This window comes from Entelurus aequoreus, linkage group LG05, assembly GCF_033978785.1.
Source record: "Entelurus aequoreus isolate RoL-2023_Sb linkage group LG05, RoL_Eaeq_v1.1, whole genome shotgun sequence".
In the NCBI taxonomy this organism is placed as follows: domain Eukaryota; kingdom Metazoa; phylum Chordata; class Actinopteri; order Syngnathiformes; family Syngnathidae; genus Entelurus; species Entelurus aequoreus.
Window position 1 is genome coordinate 27,776,739 of NC_084735.1, and position 19,905 is coordinate 27,796,643.

A 19,905-nucleotide genomic window follows, 5' to 3' on the forward strand; every position below is an offset into this window, starting at 1 on the left:
ACGCTTTTCAAAACAAAAGCAGCACTGTTGTATTGCACACTCGAAATAGATACTTTTTTAAATTTATTTTGTAATTTATAATTGGCCTCACGCAGGCCGGACAGGGACGTACAAAGGGCCGGATGCGGCCCGCGGGCCGCAGAATGCCCAGGTCTGCACTAGATGGAGGCTGCGTACCAGTAGTGGTACGGACCACAGTTTGAGAATCACTGATCTACTGTAAAGATCCTTTACATGACAGGAGCGCTTTGCTGTTTTAAAACAGCTCCTGCAAAAACCCCATTTAAAGATCCTTAACAGTACTTGCCTCTGATTGGCTAGTAGGACTCTCATGGTTTGACTGTTTTTACTCACGTAGCATCAGGTTTCCTGCATAAAGGTGACACAAATAAACTGCATGTTCTTCTTCTGCAGCAACCCTCCAACGGCTACAGAGTGAACGTCCCCAACAACCAAGCAGCTGTCACCAACGGCAACAACATTTACAACGACACGCACGATGCTGACGTAAGCCAATCGCCACTCAGCTTTCATTCATATAATGAACTTTATTTGAACTAGGGATGTCCGATAATGGCTTTTTGCAGATATCCGATATTCCGATATTGTCCAACTCTTTAATTACCGATACCGATATCAACCGATATATACAGTCGTGGAATTAACACATTATTATGCCTAATTTGGACAACCAGGTATGGTGAAGATAAGGTACTTTTAAAAAAAATGTATAAAATAAAATAAGATAAATAAATTAAAAACATTTTCTTGAATAAAAAAGAAAGTAAAACAATATAAAAACAGTTACATAGAAACTAGTAATTAATGAAAATGAGTAAAATGAACTGTTAAAGGTTAGTACTATTAGTGGACCAGCAGCACGCACAATCATGTGTGCTTACGGACTGTATCCCTTGCAGACTGTATTGATATATATTGATATATAATGTAGGAACAAGAATATTAATAACAGAAAGAAACAACCCTTTTGTGTGAATGAGTGTGAATGGGGGAGGGAGGTTTTTTGGGTTGGTGCACTAATTATAAGTGTATCTTGTTTTTTTTTATGTTGATTTAATTAAAAATAAAATAAATTTAAAAAACGATACCGATAAAAAAAACGATACCGATAATTTCCGATATTACATTTTAACGCATTTATCGGCCGATAATATCTCTAATTTGAACCAATGAGACGAGAGGAGCTGCTGCTTTTCACGTCAACACAAACACATACTTAGCCAGGTTGACAACCCGTACATGTGGACCAACTCCTTCAATCCCAATCCACCGTTTTCTTGTCATTCTTTTTTTTTTTTTAAATGCCCGCTCAAGTGACGTCAACAAACGTAGTCGACCGCTTATGTCGACATGACATTTGAGAGCCAAAGGGGTCATTCCTATTAAAAAGTGCCACCCTTAAATTTGCAATTCATGGCTAGTTTTGCTTATGTCGACAAAACATATGAGAGCCAATGGGGTCATCTCTATGAAAAAATGTGACACGTAAATGTGCAAGCAAGCCTTGGCTAGTTTTGCTTATGTCGACAAAAGCTTATGTCGACGTAACATTTGAGAACCAAAGGGGTCATTCTATTAAAAAGAATGTCACTCGTAAATGTGCAAACCGTTGTTATAGTTTCGCCCTATGTTGACTACCGCTTATGTCAGTGTAACATTTGAGAGCCAAAGGGGTTATTTCTGTAAAAAAAAAAAAAAAAAAAAATTTTAAAATCACATGTGAATGTGCAAGCCGCGGCAAGTTCCGCTTATGTTGACAACCGCTTATGTCCACATAACATCCATCCATCGCTTATGTTGACATACTGTAACATTTGAGAGCCAAGTCATCTCTATGAAAAACTTTTACACGTAAATGTGCTAACTATGGCTAATTTTGCTTATGTCGACAACCGCTTATGTCAACAAAACATTTGAAAACAAAAGTGGTCATTACTGTTAAAAAAAAATGTCACACGTAATCGTGCAAGCCTTGGCTAGTTTCACCTATTTCGACATAATTAAGAGCCAAAGTGGTCATTTCCATTTTTAAAATGTGTTGCATGTAAATGTGCAAGCTGTGGCTAGTTTTGCTTGTGTCGACAACCGCTTATGTTGACATAACATTTGAGCACAAAAGTAGTCATTTCTGTAAAAAAAAAAAAAAAAAAAAAAAATGTCACACGTAAATGTGCAGGCCTTGGCTAGTTTCGCCTATGTCGACATAAGCGGTTGTCGACATAGGCGAAACTAGCCAAGGCCTGCACATTTACGTGTGACAACATTTAAGAGCCAAAGTGGTCATTTCTATAAATAAATAAAAAAAATGTGCACAGGATGGCTAATTTCGCTTATCTTTACAACTGCTTATGTCGACATAACATTTGCGAGCCAAAGTGGTCATTTCTATTTAAAAAATGTGTTACACGTAAATGTGCTAACTATGGTTAATTTTGCTTGTGTCGACAACCCTTTTGTCGACATAACATTTGAGCACAAAAGTGGTCATTTCTGTAAAAAAAATAAGTGTCACACGTAAATGTGCAAGCCTTGGCTAGTTTCACCTATGTCGACAACCGCTTATGTCGACAAAACATATGAGAGCCAATGGGGTCATCTCTACGAAAAAAAGTGACACGTAAATGTGCAAGCCTTGGCTAGTTTCGCTTATGTCGACAACCGCTTATGTCGACATAACCTTTGAGAACCAAAGGTGTCATTCTATTTAAAAAAATTCACTCGTAAATGTGCAAACCGTTGTTATAGTTTCGCCCTATGTTGACTACCGCTTATGTCGGTGTAACATTTAAAAGCCAAAGGGGTAATTTCTGAAAAAAAAAAAAATTCACATCTGAATGTGCAAGCAGCGGCAACTTCCGCTTATGTTTACAACTGCTTATGTCCACATAACATTCATCCATCACTTATGTTGACAAACTGTAACATTTGAGAGCCAAGTCATCTCTATGAAAAACTTTTACACGTAAATGTGCTAACTATGGCTAATTTTGCTTATGTTGACAGCCGCTTATGTCAACAAAACATTTGAAAACAAAAGTGGTAATTTCTGTTTTAAAAAAATGTCACACGTACAGTAAATGTTCAAGCCTTGGCTAGTTTCCCCTATGTCGACATAATTAAGAGCCAAAGTGGTCATTTCTATTAAAAAAATGTGTTGCATGTAAATGTGCAAGCTATGGCTAGTTTTGCTTGTGTCGACAACCGCTTATGTTGACATAACATTTGAGCACAAAAGTAATAATTTCTGTAAAAAAAAAAAAAAAAAAGAAGTGCCACACATAAATGTGCAGGCCTTGGCTAGTTTCGCTTATGTCGACATAAGCGGTTGTCGACATAGGCGAAACTAGCCAAGGCTTGCACATTTACGTGTGACAACATTTAAGAGCCAGAGTGGTCATTTCTATTTTTAAAAAATGTCACACGTAAATGTGCACACTATGGCTAATTCCGCTTATCTCGACAACTGCTTATGTCGACGTAACATTTGCGAGCCAAAGTGGTCATTTCTATTTTAAAAATGTGTTACACGTAAATGTGCTAACTATGGCTAATTTCGCTTGTGTCGACAACCCTTTTGTCGACATAACATTTGAGCACAAAAGTGGTCATTTCTGTAAAAAAAAAAAAAAGTGTCACTCGTAAATGTGCAAGCCTTGGCTAGTTTTGCCTGTGTAGACAACCAATTATGTCGACATAATATTTAAGAGCCAAAATGGTCATTTCTATAAAAATAAAACATGTCACACGTAAATGTGCACACTATGGCCAATTTCGCTTATGTCGACAACCGCTTATGTCGACAACCATTTATGTTGATGTCAGTCAGGCAGCCCGAGGGGCGTGAACATACTTTGTCTTCTAATGGACGATGTCAACTCTTGTGTCCTCAGGCGCTGGATGACAGTGAGGTGCAGAGTCTGCGGGAGGAAACCAGGCGGCTGTACGCGCAAATGAAGGACATGGAGAGGTGGCACCAAGAGGAGAGAGAGAGGCTGCAGGTGTGTTGCACACGCACGTTGTTGCCGTTGTTTTTGTGTGATCATATTTGTGCACAGGGGTCAAGCCAGTGTGTGACTAACGGTGGGAAAGGTTCTAGTAAGGCGGGGCCTCCCTAAAAACTGGTTTATTTCAAGTGTCTATAGTCCATGGGTGTCAAACTCGTTCTCATTGGGGGACACATCGCAGTTATGGCTGCCCTCAGAGGGCCAATTATAACAGTGAGTAATATATACATTTTAAATTGTTTCATTACACAATTATTTATTGTTATATATTTTTACGTTCACTGTAGGAAAAATATGTAGATTTTAGAGTAAAGTTTAGCTGCCGCAATTTTACCATTAAATGTATCATGTTTTTTACAATGTATACTGTAAATGGGAAAACAGTACCACTATTTTACTGTAAAACCTACATTTTTTACGTTGTATTACTGTAAATGGAAAAATAATATTATAAATGTTTTTGATTCGGGTTTTTACTGTAAAAGTCTAGCAACTGAGCTACCAGTTTTTTACCGAAAAAACAATTTGATGGATAAGTTGCTTCAAAATCATAAGTCAAGCAGATATTTAAGTACTTATTTTCATGTTTGTAATGTGTGATAATATAAACCCCGTTTCCATATGAGTTGGGAAATTGTGTTAGATGTAAATATAAACGGAATACAATGATTTGCAAATAATTTTCAACCCATATTTAGTTGAATATGCTACAAAGACAACATATTTGATGTTCAAACTGATAAAAAAAAAAAAAATGTTTACAAATAATCATTAACTTTAGAATTTGATGCCAGCAACACATGACAAAGAAGTTGGGAAAGGTGGCAATAAATACTGATAAAGTTGAGGAATGCTCATCAAACACTTATTTGGAACATCCCACAGGTGAACAGGCAAATTGGGAACAGGTGGGTGCCATGATTGGGTATAAAAGTAGATTCCATGAAATGCTCAGTCATTCACAAACAAGGATGGGGCGAGGGTCACCACTTTGTCAACAAATGCGTGAGCACATTGTTGAACAGTTTAAGAAAAACCTTTCTCAACCAGCTATTGCAAGGAATTTAGGGATTTCACCATCTACGCTCCGTAATATCATCAAAGGGTTCAGAGAATCTGGAGAAATCACTGCACGTAAGCAGCTAAGCCCGTGACCTTCCATCCCTCAGGCTGTACTGCATCAACAAGTGACATCAGTGTGTAAAGGATATCACCATATGGGCTCAGGAACACTTCAGAAACCCACTGTCAGTAACTACAGTTGGTCGCTACATCTGTAAGTGCAAGTTAAAACTCTCCTATGCAAGGCGAAAACCGTTTATCAACAACACCCAGAAACGCCGTCGGCTTCGCTGGGCCTGAGCTCATCTAAATTGGACTGATACAAAGTGGAAAAGTGTTCTGTGGTCTGACGAGTCCACATTTCAAATTGTTTTTGGAAACTGTGGACGTTGTGTCCTCCGGACCAAAGAGGAAAAGAACCATCCGGATTGTTATAGGCGCAAAGTTAAAAAGCCAGCATCTGTGATGGTATGGGGGTGTATTAGTGCCCAAGACATGGGTAACTTACACATCTGTGAAGGCGCCATTAATGCTGAAAGGTACATACAGGTTTTGGAGCAACATATGTTGCCATCCAAGCAACGTTACCATGGACGCCCCTGCTTATTTCAGCAAGACAATGCCAAGCCACGTGTTACATCAACGTGGCTTCATAGTAAAAGAGTGCGGGTACTAGACTGGCCTGCCTGTAGTCCAGACCTGTCTCCCATTGAAAATGTGTGGCGCATTATGAAGCCTAAAATACCACAACGGAGACCCCCGGACTGTTGAACAACTTAAGCTGTACATCAAGCAAGAATGGGAAAGAATTCCACCTGAGAAGCTTCAAAAATGTGTCTCCTCAGTTCCCAAACGTTTACTGAGTGTTGTTAAAAGGAAAGGCCATGTAACACAGTGGTGAACATGCCCTTTCCCAACTACTTTGGCACATGTTGCAGTCATGAAATTCTAAGTTAATTATTATTTGCAAAAAAAAAATAAAGTTAATGAGTTTGAACATCAAATATCTTGTATTTGTAGTGCATTCAATTGAATATGGGTTGAAAAGGATTTGCAAATCATTGTATTCCGTTTATATTTACATCCAACACAATTTCCCAACTCATATGGAAACGGGGTTTGTGTAATATTTGTTGCAATATTAGATTAAGTTTCAAATATGAAATTGCATACAGTACATGTATTTTTTTTCTGTCAAAATAGAAAGTTGATTACATTTCGAAACAAATAGACGCATGGTAATTCAAGGCCTTTGCAGGCCACATAAAAGACCCCCAGGCCTTGAGTTTGACACATAGCGCTATATAAATCTAATCCGTTATTATTATTAAATACATCAGAGAGAACGTTGATTGTGTCTTTTTTCCTTCCACACTGGCGCCGTCCCGCCTCTAACGTCCAAATGGTAGAAAGTTGACAATGGCGGTTTGTTGCGATTGACGGGTGATCAGTCCACGGCGCACCCTGAGCCCGCTGGGATAGGCTCCAGCTCCAGGGCACGCTGTAACCTGATGTCGTTATCCGGCAGATGGACTCTGAAGACCAGCACGTCCGTCTGGCTGCGCAGTCCGAGCGCCTTCAGAAGGCGGAGGAAAAGTCAGAGGAGCGAGGCCAGCAGGTGGAGGAGCTGCAGAGGCTGCTGGGCAACATGGAGGCGGAGAGCGGCGTCCTGCGAGAGAAGATGGCGGCCGGCGAGGCCGAGCTGCTGCGGCTTAAAGCAGACAAGGGAGAAGGAGGCGAGAAGGAGCAGAGGTGAGCGGCCATTTTGGTATTTTCAATACCAAAAGGGGCGGTATAGCTCGGTTGGTAGAGTGGCCGTGCCAGCAACTTGAGGGTTCCAAGTTCGATCCCTGCTTCCGCCATCCTAGTCACTTCCGTTGTGTCCTTGGGCAAGACACTTTACCCACCTGCTCCCAGTGCCACCCACATTGGTTTAAATGTAACTTGGATATTGGGTTTCACTATGTAAAAGCACTTTGAGTCATTAGAGAAAAGCGCTATATAAATATAATTAACTTTTTTGTTTATAAATAGTTGATTTATATAGGCTAGTAAGGTAAAGTTTTGTACCTGACTTGTCAGGTACAAAACTTTACCTTACTAGCCTATATAAATCAACTATTTATAAATACACATTAGTAGGCTAAATGAACCTCTTTAACATAACTTTTTTGTTGTTTTTTTTGTCCTGTCCAGCTTCTCAGGCAAATCATATAGTTGATGTAGATGCCCATATCGACTGTTCAGATTTACTTTACAAAAGAGAAGTGTAGGATACTTCTCTTGTTGCCTTATTTGTATTTGAATTTATTAAATGTAATTATATTATCATTTGGTGCAGCCGGGCCGGAGCAGGAGGGGATAGAAATAGAAAAAAAGGAAGACAGAGGGGGAAATTGGGGGGACAAGAGGGGGATTAGACAGAGAGACAAAAACAACAACAGCAAACACAACAACAACAACAACAACAATAGAGCAACATCAGCAAATACGACATGTACATATATGATGGTAAAAGTAATAGCAAATATAATTAACTTAACTTAAATTAACAATTTGGTAAAACAAGACTTTCATAGAAAAAAACAGACAAACACTAACGAACAGGTGCTTGCAGGTGCAACGAGCTGCAGAAGGAGGTGGCCGTGCTGAAGGAGAAGATCCATCACCTGGACGACATGTTGAAGAGTCAACAGAGGAAAGTGCGACACATGATTGAACAGGTACTCAGGAAGCCGTTATGGAGGATTATTGATTCGGATGGGGAGGAAATGGAACAATGGCGTCATGTTTGTGTCTTTGTGCTCTGACAGCTGCAGAACTCCCGCACTGTTCTCCAGGAGAGAGATCGATTCATCAAGGATCTGGAGGAAAAGGTGGCCTTTCTGGAAGCTGAGGTCAGTGCTTTTTTTGTCCGTGTCTGTAGCTTTAATACTAATTAGCTACATACAAACTGTGCACTTGTCCAATCTAATAGATGCCATATATCACATAAATACATATTACCAGGTACTCCATAGTGTTAAAGTTAAAGTACCAATGATTGCCACACACACACACTAGGTGTGGTGAAATTTGTCCTCTGCATTTGACCCATCACCCTTGATCACCCCCTGGGAGGTGAGGGGAGCAGTGAGCAGCAACTGTGGCCGCGCCCGGGAATCATTTTTGGTGATTTAACCCCCAATTCTAACCCTTGATGCTGAGTGCCAAGCAGGGAGGCAATGGGTCTCATTTTTATATTCTTTGGTATGACTCGGCCGGGGTTTGAACTCACAACCTAGCGATCTCAGGACGGACACTCTAACTGCTAGGCCACTGAGTAGGTTGGGGAGCATGACAGAAAAGAATTGAGAACACAAACGTGAGCGACATTAGCATATTGTGCCAACGTGGCACTCACATTGGAACAGCGATGTCATGCTAGCATATTCGCTGAAAACAAACAAACAGCAAATTGTTGGCAGGGCTTTATTTCAAGATGTGTAGTGAAGCCTGCGCGGAAATATTTGTTCTGAGTGATAGCTGGAAGAGGTTTATTTCGAGATGTGTAGCCAAGCCTGGGGGGATTATTTTTTTTCTTACTGACAATTGGGAGAGCATTATTTTAGGATGTGCAGCAAAGCCTGAGTAGGAATGGGTTATTTTTTTGACGACAGTTTAGAGCTTTATTTTAAGATGTGTAGTGAAGCTTATGTGGGATTTTTATATTTGTTTTTTGACTGATAGTTGTCAGAGCTTTATTTTAAGACGTATAACAAAGCCTGGTCGTGATTAGTTTTTCTTTTCCCTGACTGATAGTTGGCAGGGCTTTATTTCAAGATGTGTAGTGAAGCCTGGGCGGGAATATTTTTTCTGAGTGATAGTTGGAAGAGCTTTATTTTGAGATGTCTAGCCAAGCCTGGGGGGATTTTTTTTTTCTGACTGAAAATTGGAGAGATTTATTTTAAGATGTGTAGCAAAGCCTGGGTTGGAATGGGTTATTTTCTGAAGACAGTTGGGAGAGCTTTATTTTAGGATGTGTAGTGAAGCCTATGTGGGATTTTGTTTTTTTTACTGATAGTTGACAGAGTTATTTTGAGATGTGTAGCGAAGCCTGCACAGGAATCTTGTTTCCCCTGACTGACAGTTGACAGGAGCTTTAAGCCTGGGCGTTTTTTTCCCCTATATGATAGTTAGCAAAGCTTTATTCTAAGATGTGTAGTGAAGCCTGGGCGGAAATATTTTTTCTGAGTGATAGTTGGAAGAGCTTTATTTCAAGATGTGTAGCCAAGCCTGGGGGGATTTTTTTTTCTGACTGACAATCGGGAGAGCTTTATTTTAGGATGTGTAGCAAAGCCTTGGTGGGAATGGTTTTTTTTCTGACGACGATTGAGAGAGCTTTATTTTAAGATGTGTAGTGAAGCCTGTTTTTGTTTTTTGTTTTTTTTACTGACAGTTGGCAGAGGGTTTTTTTAGATGTGTAGCGAAGACTGGGCATGAATCTTTTTTTCCCTGACTGGCAGTTGACAAGAGCTTTATTTTAAGATATGTAGTGAAGCCTGGGCTGTTTTTCTTCCTAAATGATAGTTGGCAGAGCTTTATTTTATCATTTATCGATAAGCCTGGGCAGGATTTTGGTTGTATTTTTTTTAGGGACACATAACTGTTAAAAAGTCACCTGTGCATAGCTACCTATATACTATACATCAGGGGTCACCAACGCGGTGCCCGCGGGCACCAGGTAGCCCGTAAGGACCAGATGAGTAGCCCGCCGGCCTGTTCTAAAAATAGCTCAAATAGCAGCACTTACCAGTGAGCTGCCTCTATTTTTTTAATTTTATTTATTTACTAGCAAGCTGGTCTCGCTTTGCCCGACATGTTTAATTCTAAGAGAGACAAAACTCAAATAGAATTTGAAAATCCAAGAAAATATTTTAAAGACTTGGTCTTCACTTGTTTGAATAAATTGTTTTGTTTTTTTTTACTTTGCTTCTTATAACTTTCAGAAAGACAATTTTAGAGAAAAAATACAACCTTAAAAATGATTTTAGGATTTTTAAACACATATACCTTTTTACCTTTTAAATCCCTTCCTTTTCTTTCCTGACAATTTAAATCAATGTTCAAGTATATATTTTTTTTATTGTAAAGAATAATAAATACATTTTAATTTAATTCTTCATTCTAGCTTCTGTTTTTTCGACGAAAAATATTTGTGAAATATTTCTTCAAACTTATTATGATTAAAATTCAAACAAAATATTCTGGCAAATCTAGAAAATCTGTACAATCAAATTTAAATCTTATTTCAAAGTCTTTTGAATTTACTCTAAAATATTTGTTCTGGAAAATCTAGAAGAAATAATGATTTGTCTTTGTTAGAAATATAGCTTGGTCCAATTTGTTATATATTCTAACAAAGTGTAGATTGGATTTTAACCTATTTAAAACATGTCATCAAAATTCTAAAATTAATTTTAATCAGGAAAAATTACTAATGATGTTCCATAAATTCTTTTTTTAAGTTTTTCTCTTCTTTTTTTCGGTTGAATTTTGAATTTTAAAGAGTCGAAATTGAAGATAAACTATGTTTGAAAATTTAATTGTCTTTTTTTTTTCGTGTTTTCTCCTCTTTTAAACCGTTCAATTAAGTGTAAATATCATTAATTATTAATAACAACATAGAGTTAAAGGTAAATTGAGCAAATTGGCTATTTCTGGCAATTTATTGAAGTGTGTATCAAACTGGTAGCCCTTCGCATTAATCACTACCCAAGAAGTAGCTCTTGCTTTCAAAAAGGTTGGTGACCCCTGCTATACATGTTCATCTTCAAACATATTTTTCTCATGTTTTCAAACTATTTCGACCGACAGAACAGAGAAATGCATGACCACATGGACTACTTCCTGTCGGGCCAGAAACCTCCGCCTCTCAAATGCGCCGAGAACAAGCCAGTGATCGTTTACAGGTGCGCTCCACTCCTCTTCCTACCTTGCCATGTTCACGCCAAGATGATCACCTTCCCTCCTTCTCTCTGCGCAGTAAACCTCTGACGCCATCCACACACAGCAACAAGTCCCTCCCCTTCATCAAAGTCATCGAGATCAAGTCGTAAACGGCAAAGACGGGAACCATGAGTCAAAAATGTGTAAATGTACGTACGATCAATACATAGAACTAGTTGAAATAGTTGGAGAAACGATTTTTCTACAAGACTGGAATCCAAACGATTCAAGGGTTCAAAGGTCAACCTCCGCAGTGCTTTGCATATCATTGCTGACAGAGGCCATTCAATTGCCCTTAACTTTAAATAACCATCTATACAATAATTATCATGCTTACACTTTTTTAAATATTTTTTTTAATCAGGAAAATATTTATTTAGGCACTTGGTAACGACTTCTAAATAGTGTATCAAGTTTCTGCTATGCATATTTAATGAGCGCGTATTTGACACCGTCAATAGTGTGAGAGTGTAGTCATATTTAATGTAAACTTTGTAGATATTGCAGTTCAGTGTGTCTGATTACTTGTATTGTGTCAAATGAATGACTAAATAAATAAAGTGTATTTCAAAAACCGCACTTAGTTGGAAATACCTTCAAGCCAGAGCCTTGCACTGCCACCTAGTGGACAAAAAGATACACAACACAACTCTGATTCATTCAAAACATTTCAATACCTTGTCCACTCAGTGCTGTAGTTAACTGGCAATCTGCAAAACACTCCTGTCGTATAGAGGATTTTTAACTCTAATTTCTTGCAGGTAGGTCTTTGGAAACGGCAGAGAGCTTGTGCGTAATCTTTTGACTGACATTTTTGGGAAGAGCCCTTTCAAATTGTTTTTGCAGTAGGTCCTTAAAAAACACAAAATGCTCATTTTATCTTTGACTTAATATTTTAGGAGTAGATTCCTAAAAGCAGCGGCGCAGTCGTGTCATATAGAAGATACTTGACCAGGGTATTTTACAGTACAACCCTAAAAATTGCCTATCAAATAGAGGATCTTTGATTCACTTTTTTTTTACAGTAGATCCTTTAAACAGCAGCATACTCCTGTTATGTGGTAGATCTTTGATTAGCGTTTTTGCATCAGATTCTTAAAAACTACACAGTACTCCCGTTATTTTGAGGATGTTTGACTACGTACTGTTTTTTTTAGTATATCCATAATAACAGCATAGCCCTCCTGACATTTAGAGGATCTTTTTTTTTTTTTTGAAACTTGTCCTTAAAAACAGCAGAGCACATGTGTCATATAGAAGACTTTTGAGTAGCATTATTGCTTCAGATTCCTAAAAACTGTCATTTAGAGCAGTGGCTCTCAAACTGCGGTAAGTGTACCACTAGTGGTACGAGGGCTCCATCAAGTGGTACACCAAAAAATCACTTGTAGTGTTTTATTTTCCTTTATTCAAACAGTGTTACTGTTCAAACTGTGTAATGTTACAGTGGCCGACAATATTAAATGTTAAATAAAACCTCTGCCTTGTTTTAAAGAACACTCATGAATACTGTATTTTAATGTTGGTCATTACGGTGGTAATTGGACAGCCAATTACATGGTGAAAAAAGTTACACAACCAATTATTTAGAGAATTTTTAACGGTTTTTTTTGTAGTACACTACCGTTCAAAAGTTTGGGGTCACATTGAAATGTCCTTATTTTTGAAGGAAAAGCACTGTACTTTTCAATGAAGATAACTTTAAACTAGTCTTAACTTTAAAGAAATACACTCTATACATTGCTAATGTGGTAAATGACTATTCTAGCTGCAAATGTCTGGTTTTTGGTGCAATATCTACATAGGTGTATAGAGGCCCATTTCCAGCAACTATCACTCCAGTGTTCTAATGGTACAATGTGTTTGTTCATTGGCTCAGAAGGCTAATTGATGATTGGAAAACCCTTGTGCAATCATGTTCACACATCTGAAAACAGTTTAGCTCGTTACAGAAGCTACAAAACTGACCTTCCTTTGAGCAGATTGAGTTTCTGGAGCATCACATTTGTGGGGTCAATTAAACGCTCAAAATGGCCAGAAAAAGAGAACTTTCATCTGAAACTCGACAGTCTATTCTTGTTCTTAGAAATGAAGGCTATTCCACAAAATTGTTTGGGTGACCCCAAACTTTTGAACGGTAGTGTATATCTGTAATAACAGCATAGGATCTTTGCCAAGTGTTTTTTTTTTGCAGTACAATCCTAAAAATAGGACATTCTTGTCATATAGACAATCTTTGATTAGGATTTTTACGCAAGGCTTTTAAAAGTAGTACAGCACTGTTCTTATAGATGCTCTTTGGTGAGGGTTTTTACAGTAGGTCCTTAAAAACAGTACAGTATTTGTGTTCCATGCTTAAAATTGCTGTTTTTGGCACATTTTACTTTGGTACTTGGAAGCAAAACGTTCATTTGACATGTTTTTGCAGCAGGTCCTTAAATAGGGTCATTTAGAGGAAACGTATTGCTTAATTTATGATTTAATGTACATTTTAACATTATATACAAAATGAGAATAACAGTGAAAGTAGAAGTCCGGCTCTCCTAGTCTTTGAAAATGTGTCCACAAGCACTCATCTAGCGAGGTTGCATTGTACAAGTCAAGAAAACACGGCGTCACAAAGTGCTCTCCAGCGTGTTGTAGTTGTCCTTGAAGCTCTTCAGCTCCAGGAAGTGCTTGGGCCTCTTGCTGCGCGGCCCGGCCGAGGGCAGGTAGGTGACCTGGATGGTGGACGGGGTGTTACGGGCCGTGGAACCTGTCAGGTCTTTGGCTGCCAACTGGTGGTGCTGGTCCAGGCTGGTGCTGCTGGAGTAGGCCTTCACACTAAAATGGGACAGAAATGTTGGTTGATTTCATGTAAAATCCACATAATAGAATGTTTTACAGCAACAAATACTTACACATCAGCTAATTCATTGAGCGCCTGCTGGTATTCAAGGAATTCTGCTTCTCCAAACACCTGAAATGACGATAAAATATAGTTTCTAATGCCTGCATCCACCACGGTGTACAATACACACCCCGGTGCCATGGCGGGCACTGTCGTAGCCCTCCAGCAGGCGCTCGATCAGCGCGCTCCGGCTGCTCTTGATCAGGGAGTGGGAATTTCGAAGCTCCAGCAGCCAGTTCCGGAAGTTTCTCCCCGTGAAAGCAGTGGGAGTGTTGCATATGTCCTGCAGTGGAATACCTGTGGATTAGGAGAGACAATTTAGAAGGTAATGAAGACGTAAAGTAGTGGATTCATCTCTTACCTGAGTCACGAATGGCATCCAGGGCTTTCATTCGATACAGGTAGTTATAGCAACCTTCAAGAGATCAATGAATTAACATTACATGACATGCTATGCATCCAACGATCAGGCACCAAGTAAATAAAGGGCCAGGAACACCGACAACAATACTTTTTATTTGGACATTTTTCAATATCATTCAATCAGTCCAACTCATACTGACTGGTTGGTATACACAAGCTATGGAGATGATATCAGTAGAAACAACTGCATTTAATTTAGATAATAATGAGTCATATATTGGAATATGGGGTCCATTATTAAAATGTGTTTAACTATTAAATTAACCTAAAAATATGACTTATTTTATCTTTGTGGAAAATATTGGGACACAATGTGTTGTCAAGCTTATGAGATGTGATGCAAGTGTAAGCCACTGTGACACTATTGTTCATTTTTTCAATGTTTTTATTTGATTTTTTTTATAAATGGCTGTGATGATAATTTAAATGAGGGATTGCTAATCACTGCTATGTTGGAATTCGTAATAATATTGATACTGTTGTTGTTGTTACACACATGTAAGAAGGAGATGTGCATGGCTATGGGTTGTTTTTTTCCCTAGGCCTCAGTCTGGACCCCCTCTTCAGGGGCCCAGGCTTAGACCGATTTTTTTCTTCTCACACACCCCCTTGTTTACCTGTTTCTGACCTTTTTTGTAAGGGGCGCCGGAAGTTGGCAGACCCGTCAGCGATCCTGTTCTGTCTCCCTGTAATGTTTGTCTGATCTTGAATGGGATTGTGCTGAAAAGTTTAATTTCTCCTCAGGGATTAATAAAGTATTTCTGATTCTGATATTTATTTTTGTTTGACTACTTTTGGATTGTTTTGTGTCATGTTTGTGTGTCCTCTCAATTGCTCTGTTGAGTGCTATTCTGAATGTTGCTGGGCCGGGTTTGGTTTTGGAATTGGAATTGTGTTATTATGGTGTTATTGTGTTATTATTTTGTTGGACTGATTAATAAAAAATAAATTTAAAAAAATATAATTCAGTGATTTTTATCAGAATCCAAATCAATGTCCATTTGGTTAGCGCCGTGCATGGCAGCTCCCGCCATCAGTGTGTGAATGTGTGAATGTGTGTGAATGGGTGAATGTGGAAAATAGTGTCAAAGCGCTTTGAGTTCCTTAAAAAAGGTAGAAAAGTGCTATACAAGTACGACCCATTTACCATTTCTCAGATGATATAATTGTTGATGACTGAAGTACTGATATCAACCAAACCTAAACCCCCCCACCCCAACCCCCTCCACATCCCATCCCCCGGATTGTAAATAATGTAAATAATTCAATGTACCGTATTTTTCGGAGTATAAATCGCACTGGCCGAAAATGCATAATAAAGAAGGAAAAAAACATATATAAGTCGCATTTTTGGGGGAAATGTATTTGATAAAACCCAACACCAAGAATAGACATTTGAAAGGCAATTTAAAATAAATAAAGAATAGTGAACAACAGGCTGAATAAGTGTACGTTATATGACGCATAAATAACCAACTGAGAACATGCCTGGTATGTTAAAGGCCTACTGAAATGAATTTTTTTTATTTAAACGGGAATAGCAGATCCATTCTATGTGTCATACTTGATCATTTCGCGATATTGCCATATTTTTGCTGAAAGGATTTAGTAGAGAAAATCGACGATAAAGTTCGCAACTTTTGCTCGCTGATAAAAAAAGCTTTGCCTGTACCGGAAGTAGCGTGATGTCACAGGAGGTAATATTCCTCACAATTTTCCTTTGTTTACAATGGAGCGAGAGAGATTCGGAGCGACAAAGCGACGATTACCCCATTAATTTGAGCGAGGATGAAAGATTCGTAGATGAGGAACGTTACAGTGAAGGACTAGAGAGGCAGTGATGGACGTATCTTTTTTCGCTCTGACCGTAACTTAGGTACAAGCTGGCTCATTGGATTCCACACTCTCTCCTTGTGGATCACGGATTTGTATTTTAAACCACCTCGGATACTATATCCTCTTGAAAATGAGAGTCGAGCACGCGAAATGGACATTTAAAGTGACTTATCTCCACGACAATACATCGGTGACACACTTAGCTACTGAGCTAACGTGATAGCATCGTTCTCAAATGAAGATAGAAACAAAAGAAATAAACCCCTGACTGGAAGGATAGACAGAAGATCAACAATACTATTAAACCATGTACATGTAACATGTGTAAAAATTCTCAGCCTGGTAAGGCTTAACAATGCTGTTGCTAACGACGCTAAGGCTAATTTAGCAACTTAGCAACCGGACCTCACAGAACTATGATAAAAACATTAGCGCTCCACCTACGCCAGCCAGCCCTCATCTTCCCATCAACAGCCGTGCTCACCTGCGTTCCAGCGATCGACGGCGCGAGGAAGGACTTCTTCCATGGGTTTGGCGGCAAGCATCGGCTAGGCGTAGTAAGTAGTCCTTGTTGTGTTGCTGTAAGTATTGTACTTAGCCGCTAATACACCGATCGATCCCACCTACAACGTTCTTCTTTGCAGCCTCCATTGTTCATTAAACAAATTGCAAAAGATTCACCAACACAGATGTCCAGAATACTGTGGAATTTTGTCGAAGAAAACAAGAGGTTTTTGTATCGGGTCCGATGGGGTCCAACCACTTCCATGGATTTTGTGACGTCACACGCATAAATCATATCCAAAGGAGTTTTTCAACCGGAAGTGTGGCGGGAATTTTAAAATTGCACTTTATAAGTTAACCCGGCCATATTGGCATGTGTTTCAATGTTAAGATTTCATCATTGATATATAAACTATCAGACTGCGTGGTCGGTAGTAGTGGGTTTCAGTAGGCCTATAACGTAACATATTATGGTAAGAGTCATTCAAATAACTATAACATATAGAACATGCTATACGTTTACCAAACAATCTGTCACTCCTAATCGCTAAATCCCTCGAAATCTTATACGTCTAGTCTCTTACGTGAATGAGCTAAATAATATTTGATATTTTACGGTAATGTGTTAATAATTTCACACATAAGTCGCTCCTGAGTATAAGTCGCACCCCCGGCCAAACTATGAAAAAAAACTGCGACTTATAGTCCGAAAAATACGGTATATACTCTGATGATTAACTTGTGTGATGGCTGTATTATGCTGATAGTGTATATGTATACCATGAATTGATTAACGTGGACCCGACTTAAACAAGTTGAAAAACTTATTGGGGTGTTACCATTTAGTGGTCAATTGTACGGAATATGTACTGTACTGTGCAATCTATTAATAAAAGTCTCAATCAATAAATCAATCAACCAGTGAATCGCATTATAATCTGAATAAAACAGAAAAACACAACTGAATATCGTTTATCTCATCATGTTAGTATCGATCTGGTATCTTTAATATTGATATTTGCACTTTTTTTTCCCTCTGTACTCACTCATTTGTGATCCATGCCCCAGCCTGGCGTCTTCTTCCAGAAGAAGCCGAGGTTCAAACCGAATGTCGTGAACTTTGGACAGGCTGGAGTCGATGTCCTCACGCAAACCCTGAAATAAATACGTTATATATCAACACTGTTTAGTTATGACGCGCCTTTGGTTGTTTACTTGTTTTGTTACCTTGGGCGCATTGTGCCCGATTGGTGCGTGAGGGCCGCGGCGTGATCTCATCGCAAAGCGCATAATTTGCCTTTTAACGAAGATGAAGAGCAGCACGAACACCTGTCGACAATACACTTATTGATCAGTGTTATTAATAGCGCGACAATTACATTGTGTCGGACTCACCAAGCTGCCATACGCCATCACCAACACCACGTTCACCCCTGATAGCGGCGATGAATCTGCCATCTTTACATCAGGTGTCATGTTTACCTACGAGTTAGCTACATTATCTTAAATGATACCATGTTCTTCGAAGCGACATTGGCCTTCAGGCGTGCACCTGAATTAATTGTCGTCTTATTATTCAAGCCATCATGTTGTAGCTATGTTATACCTGTAACATAAAATGTTATTGTTGTTTAGGTAGACGGACGTGCGGCTAAGCTAGCTTGACCTAGTAATGGCTGCCTCCTTTCCGGGTTGGCGATGTCACGCCAATTTTCTTCCCATCACAAAAACCTTCCTAACCCCCATTTACTTCCGGGGTAATTTCCGCTTACGTCAGTTCCTCTTACGTCATTGACAGCGATCGATAGCACTTCGTTTGACTCTTTTTTATAATACAGCGTTAACAAAACGTCTGAATTATCAACAATAATGTTGATTTAAAGTACAGACATTTAACATTATATATTAATTAATATTACTGAAATGTTTCAACAATAATGTTGATTTAAAGTACAGACATTTAACAGTATTATATATTAATTAATATTAGTGAAATGGTTTCAACAATAATGTTGATTTAAAGTAGTACAGACATTTAACAGTATTATATATTAATTGATATTTTTTGCACGTTACCACGAAGACAGAAGTTCGCAGCAGCGGCCCTAACACTCCGCTTGAAATGTTGCGAAGCCTGCTGGTGTTTGACATAAGTCCCCTGGGACAGATAAAGACGAATATCATCCAGTGACACCACCATTTTCAGGAGATTTGGATTTATCGATCGCTGGCAATGACGTGAGAGGAAATGACGTAAGTAAGAGGAAATGACGTAAGCGGAAATGACCCCGGAAGTAAATGGGGGTTAGGAAGGTTTTCGTGATGGGAAGAAAATTGGCGTGACAGCGACGCCCTCAATTACCGTAATAGCAGCATAAAAGGGGAAAACAGAAACACTTGTCGGTTAATCATTATTATTATTATTAACTTAAATTGATTCATGATACAGATATATACTATTTTCATAATACAGTCATCACACAAGATAATCATCAGAGTATATACATTGAATTATTTACATTATTTACAATCCGGGGTGTGGGATATGGAGGGGGGGTTAGGATTGGTTGATATCAACACTTCAGTCATCAACAATTGCATCATCAGAGAAATGGACATTGGAACAGTGTAGGACTGACTTGGTAGGATATGTACAGCAAATAGTGGACATAGAGAGAGAGAGAGATCAGAAAGCATAAGAATAATGCGGACGCTGTATCGATCCGTTGTGGTGAAGAAGGAGCTGAGCCGGAAGGCAAAGCTCTCAATTTAGCGGTCGATCTACGTTCCCATCCTCACCTATGGTCATGAGCTTTGGGTTATGACCGAAAGGACAAGATCACGGGTACAAGCGGCCGAAATGAGCTTCCTCCGCCGAGTGGCGGGGCTCTCCCTTAGAAATAGCTCTGTCATCCAGGATGAGCTCAAAGTAAAGCGGCTGCTCCTCCACATGGAGAGGAGCCAGATGAGGTGGTTCCTAGGGAGGTGTTTAGGGCACGTCCGACCGGTAGGAGGCCACGGGGAAGACCCAGGACACGTTGGGAAAACTATCTTTCCCGGCTGGCCTGGGAACGCCTCGGGATCCCCCGGGAGGAGCTGGACGAAGTGGCTGGGGAGAGGGAAGTCTGGGCTTCCCTGCTTAGGCTGTTGCCCCCGCCACCCGACCTAGGATAAGCG

The 19,905-nt window shown here is 39.3% G+C and overlaps 2 protein-coding genes across 3 annotated transcripts in view; one reads left to right on the forward strand and one right to left on the reverse strand.

The window, feature by feature from the left end:
- The window catches only part of tuft1b (tuftelin 1b), a 43,439-nt gene extending 31,785 nt beyond the window's left edge, over positions 1-11,654 (forward strand). For both annotated transcript variants that reach the window (XM_062047563.1, XM_062047564.1), the window contains 7 exons: positions 415-507; positions 3,912-4,019; positions 6,616-6,839; positions 7,705-7,810; positions 7,901-7,984; positions 10,944-11,038; positions 11,113-11,654. In XM_062047563.1, the coding sequence (XP_061903547.1) occupies positions 415-507; positions 3,912-4,019; positions 6,616-6,839; positions 7,705-7,810; positions 7,901-7,984; positions 10,944-11,038; positions 11,113-11,185 (783 nt within the window). In that variant the 3' untranslated portion in view covers positions 11,186-11,654. The remainder of the gene's footprint in view (positions 1-414; positions 508-3,911; positions 4,020-6,615; positions 6,840-7,704; positions 7,811-7,900; positions 7,985-10,943; positions 11,039-11,112) is intronic.
- An 814-nt stretch (positions 11,655-12,468) lies between these two features.
- On the reverse strand, positions 12,469-18,472 carry LOC133650392 (protein C1orf43-like). Its single transcript, XM_062047565.1, has 7 exons — positions 18,124-18,472; positions 17,956-18,057; positions 17,775-17,883; positions 14,327-14,380; positions 14,096-14,262; positions 13,976-14,034; positions 12,469-13,898 (listed from the first exon to the last, which is right to left on the reverse strand). The coding sequence occupies exons 1-7, from the start codon at positions 18,202-18,204 to the stop codon at positions 13,691-13,693; spliced, it is 780 nt and encodes a 259-aa protein (XP_061903549.1). The 5' UTR covers positions 18,205-18,472; the 3' UTR covers positions 12,469-13,690.
- Between the last annotated feature and the right edge of the window lie 1,433 nt (positions 18,473-19,905).

Coding starts and splice junctions, on each gene's coding strand:
- LOC133650392 (XM_062047565.1), bottom strand. CDS start 18,204: ATGACACCTGATGTAAAGATGGCAGATTCATCGCCGCTATCAGGGGTG. Junction 17,884..17,955: donor TCGGGCACAATGCGCCCAAG/GTAACAAAACAA, acceptor TATTTATTTCAG/GGTTTGCGTGAGGACATCGA. Junction 14,263..14,326: donor GGATGCCATTCGTGACTCAG/GTAAGAGATGAA, acceptor CCTAATCCACAG/GTATTCCACTGCAGGACATA.